The sequence below is a fragment of the Aristolochia californica genome, unplaced genomic scaffold, assembly GCF_029961685.1.
Source record: "Aristolochia californica isolate CCGP_79_NKW_82.1479 unplaced genomic scaffold, dmAriCali1.0.hap1 SCAF_3, whole genome shotgun sequence".
NCBI classification, from domain to species: Eukaryota; Viridiplantae; Streptophyta; class Magnoliopsida; order Piperales; family Aristolochiaceae; genus Aristolochia; species Aristolochia californica.
This window is the reverse complement of record NW_027181992.1, coordinates 11499552-11505208: the sequence shown is the minus strand read 5'-3', so window position 1 is coordinate 11505208 and position 5657 is coordinate 11499552. Positions and strand designations below refer to the sequence as shown.

The window sequence follows — 5657 nt, the reverse complement described above, 5'->3', positions numbered from 1 at the left end:
AAGAATCGCAGAAAAGTTGAGCATTGTTGAGAAAAATTAGGTGTAACTTTAATTTTTACTGTCTTTCAGAACTCAGCTAATAAAGAGTTATGCAACAATCTTTATCCATAGATACAAAAATGCAAAAACTCAAACGTATGTAATCGAAATTCATTCATTCTAATGTCTTGAGAGCACCTCTTGATAGAAGAATGAAGAAGATGGGTAAAAGTGCTAGTCTTCTCAGACCCATATATGTACTCCACATTCGAGCTACCATGCTTGTTTAGGCAGGGGATGCAAAATGTTATTAATGGGTCAGAAGTCAAAAGTCCTACAGATTAAGGGGACAAATGATCCAAAGCATACTAGTTAGTTGTATTAAACTTTCTTTTTATACTAATAAAGCTTTTTTTAAAATGCATGCAAATAACGCTTTCACCGTTAATAAAATGGTACTGGATAGGAAAAGATCTCCTACATTTAATATGTCAATTTAGGATACGCTAAGTCTAACTTCAACATGGTATTAGAGTAAATCCAAACTCTTTCTTGTTTCTGTTATGTGGACCACAAGTAAGTCTTCTACATCTAGGTCTGCATGGTTTGTTTAGGCTTAGATATAAGGGAGTATGGGTTTGTTTTCATTTCCTCTTCAAACAAACTAGTTCAACTTCAATCTCTCCAAGATCAAGGGACTTTAGTTTTGGTATTGTTTGATTGAGAAATGCTAAGTAAAATGAACCTCTGAGAAGCACCTCACTCCCTTGCTTCTGCATTCAGAAGTTATTCAAAGAGAAGAAATGACATATTTGGTTTTATTTTTCTCAATTTTAACAGTTAACCACTAATCTGTACCACCATTGATACCCTGTCCTATTTCCCAAGTCATGTGACTCTTCCAAAATCTGTACCAAAAAACAGAGAACAAGAAATCTGTATCAAAACAAGATAAAAAAACTTTTTTTTTCCAGACGAAAAATAAAGGACCTCTTGCAACATCAAAGAGAACAAGACGAGAATCCAGATATGTCTAAGCCATAGAAATCTGACCAATCCAATCCCACATAAAATACAAACTACTAAACAACCAACCCAAATTAATACTCAATTAAGCTGAAAATATCTCACTTAGAAAAACGGGTTCAAACACTTAATAGGAGATGTTCGCTATCTGATGTTCTTGACACTGTCATACACCCCGATAACCAGAATAAAGAGTTTCAAGCCCCAAAAAGAAATAAATCACGAACCTTCGCTGCTGAAATCAAAATAAATAACCTCCTTGAATAGACGGTGATTCCTCGATAGCTCGGCAAACCCAACCTCGCGCAGACGATAACCTTCCGATCAAGCCAAACTACTCCGATAAGCGATAACCTCAAAAACGGAAACTCCGAAATCGAAATCCCAATCGAACTTCACTAAAATCAGCAAGATAACCACTAGTATTCGAGAGACAAGGACTCTCCCTGAGCACAACTTTGTAGAAGAAACGACGCCCCTTCCTCTCCCTCCGCTCCCCCTCTAAATTCCCTCCCGAAACCACTTAGCCTTCTCAAATTCCCAAAATGTCCCTGACCCATTAATCCTCTAATTATCCTTCTGTTTACTCCTAGAGTAGGTAATACTAATGTGGGGTCTATCATTACCCCCCGCCCAAACTTTCACCTTGTCCTCAAGGTGAAAAGCAGGAAACTAGAGCCTCATTGCTTCAAAATCCTCCCAAGTGGCTTCAAACTCGGGTAGGTCCTTCCATTGCACCAAAACTTCCATCCGTTGCTGCCCATTTTTGTCCACTCTGTGTAAATTCAAAATTGCAGCAGGTTCAACCAACATCACTAATTCAGTATTCAATTGTGGAGGAAGAAGCGAAAATGAATGTGATATTCCTTTTGCTCGACGAAGTTGGGAGACATGAAACACTGGATGCACGGAGGACTCTGGTGGAAGTTGCAGTTTGTAAACAACACTTCCAACACGTGACACCACCTCAAAAGGTCCATAAAAACGTGCCGCCAACTTCTCACTGCGCCGAGTGGCCAAGGAACGTTGTCGATAGGGTCTGAGATTTACAAACATGCGAACCCCCACCCGAAACTCTTCTTCCCTCCTTTTAAGATTAGTCGTGGCCTTCATTCTCTGCTAAGCCCGCAGTAATTGCATCTTCAAATCGTCGAGATACGCATCCCGTTCCTCTAAAATCTGCTCGACTTCAGAAACTGTAGGTGTCCTGAACTTATAGTGCAATAAGGACGGAGGGTCACGTCTGTATAAGACTCGGATTGGAGTGGTACCCGTAGAAGAATGGAAGCTGGTGTTATACCAATATTCCGCCCATGACAACCATTTCGCCCAAGTTTTTGGTCTATCAGAAGCAAAACATCGAAGATAGGTCTCCAAACACCTGTTAACCACTTCAGATTGACCATCTGTTTGAGGGTGGTAGGTGGTGTTGTGCCGCAAATCAGTCCCTTGAAGATGAAAGAGTTCCTGCCAGAAATGACTCATAAACACCTTGTCCCGATCCAAAATAATAGACTTGGGAACCCCATGCAATTGAACCACTTGTTTCACAAATAAATCAGCCACAGTTTTGGCTATAAATGTGTGTTGCAGCACCAAAAAGTGAGCATACTTGCTCAACCTATCCACCACCACCATAATAGTATCCACGCCCTCTGACTTGGGCAACCCTTCAATAAAGTCCATGGTCAAATCCTCCCAAACCCACTCAGGTAAATCAATAGGCTGAAGAAGACTAGCTAGGGACCTTGCCAAGTGTTTGTTCTTTTGGCAGATCTCATAATTTTGCACGAATTCTGTCACTTTTTTCTTCATACCTGGCCAATATAAGTCTGTAGCCATTCTTTTATAGGTTTTAACCTCTCCCGAATGGCCCCCAATAGGTGTGCAGTGGTATTCACGTAATAATGTTGGAATTAAAGAGGAAGTCGCAGACAAAACCAACCTGCCATTGTAAAAGAGTTGTCCATGGTCAACTTGAAACCCGGCTACCTTGTCACCAGCTACCAATCGGGTAATAACTTATTGTAAGAATGAGTCATCTGCCACTTCTTGTTGTAACACATCCATATCCAGCCATTGCACCCCAAAAACTGCAGCTATATTCATCATGTCCATTGTGTGAGAGAGTGCATCCGCCACTCGATTACTTGCCCCCGGTCGGTATTGAATGTCAAAGTCATAGCCTATCAATTTCACTAACCAGCGCTGGTATTCCACACTTACGAGACGTTGTTCCAGCAAGAATTTTAAATTTTGCTGGTCAGTTCGCACCAAAAACCTCCTGCCCAGCAGGTACGGACGCCATTTCTAAATGGCCAACACAATGGCCATGAGCTCTTTTTCATAAATAGACTTCAATTTGGCTCGTTCGCTCAATACTTGGCTAAAAAATGCAATCGGCCGTTGCTCTTGCAGCAGAACAGCCCCTAGCCCATATCCAGAAGCATCGGTCTCCACAACAAATAGTTTTGAAAAATCGGGTAGAGCCAAAACTGGTACCGTAGTCATGGCTTCCTTCAAACACTCAAACGCCCCGGTGGCTTCATCCGACCACCCAAACCTATCTCTTTTTAATTGATCAGTCAAGGGTCGCAAAATATCTCCATAACCCGAAACAAATTTCTGATAGTATCTTGTAAGATCAAGGAAACCAGGTAGGTCCCTAAGTGTGGTCGGTGTGGGCCAATCAAGCATAGCTTGGATTTTACTCGGATGAACTGACACCACCTCTCTAGAAATGATATGTCCCAAGCCCAAGTATTCTATCTGTTCTCTTCCAAAAGAACACTTTGCAAAATTAGCATACAACCTGTGTTCTCTTAACTTCTCCAAAACAGCAACTAAATGATCACAGTGAGCACTCCAACTTGGACTATATATCAAAATATCATCGAAGAATAGCAATACAAATCGTCAGAGAAAGGGCTTGAATACCTCATTCATAAGGGATTGAAATGTAATCGATGCATTGGCAAGTCTAAAAGGCATGACTAAGAATTCGTAGTGGCCTTCATGAGTCCGGAAAGCTGTCGTGTGCACATCAGCTGTTGTCATTCGGATTTGGGGGTATCCCGACTTCAAGTCCAGCTTCGAAAAAACTTGGGGGCTCCTTGAAGCTCATCTAACAACTCATCGATCATTGGAATGGGAAACTTATCCGGAATAGTCTCCTTGTTAAGGGCTCGATAGTCCACACAAAGTCTTCAGCTTCCATCTTTCTTCTTGACTAATAGCACGGGGCTTGAAAAAGGGCTAGTGCTAGGTTGTATGATTCCAGCAGCCAACATTTCTCCCACCAACCTTTCTATTTCATCTTTTTGTATTTGGGGGTACCGATATGGGCGAACACTCATCGGTGAAGCTCCCTCCAAAGTTATGGCATGCTCTTTTGCCCTTTGTGGTGGTAACTCTTGGGACATGGCAAAAACATCCCTGAACTCTGTCAAAACTTTCTTCACCATTGCTGTCGTATCCTCCCTCGGTGGTGACGCTGCCATTGTGGTACTGCCCAACTCCACAAGAACCCTATGTCCCTCATGCTTGATAGTTCGCATCATCACCTTAAGTGAAACCAAAGTTTTGTGCAAGGAGGGATCTCTCTGTAACACCACCATCTCATTACCCAATCTGAACTTCATAACATGTGTTCTCCAGTTCGTATATGTGCCTCCCAAGGTTTCTTAGGAAAAGAAAAGAAAATTAGACATACACGAAAATTTTACTTTATTTTAATTAAATTATAACATCAACGAAAATTTGCTTTAAATACTTTTCCTAACAAAATAATTTATGTGCAATATTAATCAAGTAGATTAATTTACTTGATATTTAGCACATATCATGTATAATAATAAATATATGTAAATAATATAATATTGATCTATTTACAACCATGGACGGATGCTTTACCACATCTGAGTTCTCATTGACTGTTCTCCTTTGAAGGGTGATGGCCGGCGACTTGGGATGGGATCGAGTTAAGCTGAGCTCGAACCTGCATATGTTCAAGTTAGGCGTGATTTAAATATTATGAACTTGAGCTCAACCTAAGACCAGCCTTGAGCCTAAAATTGTAATCAAGCTCGAGCCCAAGAATTTTAATTGAGTTCGAGCTCGAACTCGAGCCCAAGAATTTTAACTGGGTTCGAGCTTGAGCTCGAGCCCAACATATATTTAAAACTTAGCATAACATACATATAAAATAAACTGTACATAAAATTATGTATAAATTTTAGAGAAAATTGGGCATCATCTTTGTACATAAACCCTACATAAAATTGTCTACATACTCTGCATAAAATTGTTCATAAGCACCCCATAATAATATGCATAAACTTTATTCAATAATCAAACACGAAATTTTAAATGAAATATCAATATCAAATTTACATTCTTGGACCTGTCAAATTTCCAAGCTCGTCTATCACACCTCCAACAAGGTCCAATAGATTGACTATTCTCTGCAACCATGATGATTCCCATATTTCCTTAAATAACAAAATGCATGAAAATCCATCTAAAAATGATAACAATGAATTAAATGTTCAAAAAACACAATCGACACTTGATGGGGTGGTGTTCAAGTTTCACTCGGGTTCTACATTCAAAAGAAAATGTTTAAATAACTCAATGGCTTCAATACATTTAGC

The 5657-nt window shown here is 40.1% G+C and overlaps 2 protein-coding genes across 2 annotated transcripts; both read right to left on the bottom strand.

Moving 5' to 3' along the window:
• Positions 1–1677: 1677 nt before the first annotated feature.
• LOC137959353 (uncharacterized) lies at positions 1678–2118 on the bottom strand. The gene has a single exon (XM_068806755.1). The coding sequence runs from the start codon at positions 2116–2118 to the stop codon at positions 1678–1680; it is 441 nt and encodes a 146-aa protein (XP_068662856.1).
• A 1197-nt stretch (positions 2119–3315) lies between these two features.
• LOC137959352 (uncharacterized mitochondrial protein AtMg00860-like) lies at positions 3316–4062 on the bottom strand. The gene is made up of 2 exons (XM_068806754.1): positions 3943–4062; positions 3316–3831 (listed from the first exon to the last, which is right to left on the bottom strand). Exons 1-2 carry the CDS (start codon positions 4060–4062, stop codon positions 3316–3318), a joined length of 636 nt encoding a protein of 211 aa, XP_068662855.1.
• Between the last annotated feature and the right edge of the window lie 1595 nt (positions 4063–5657).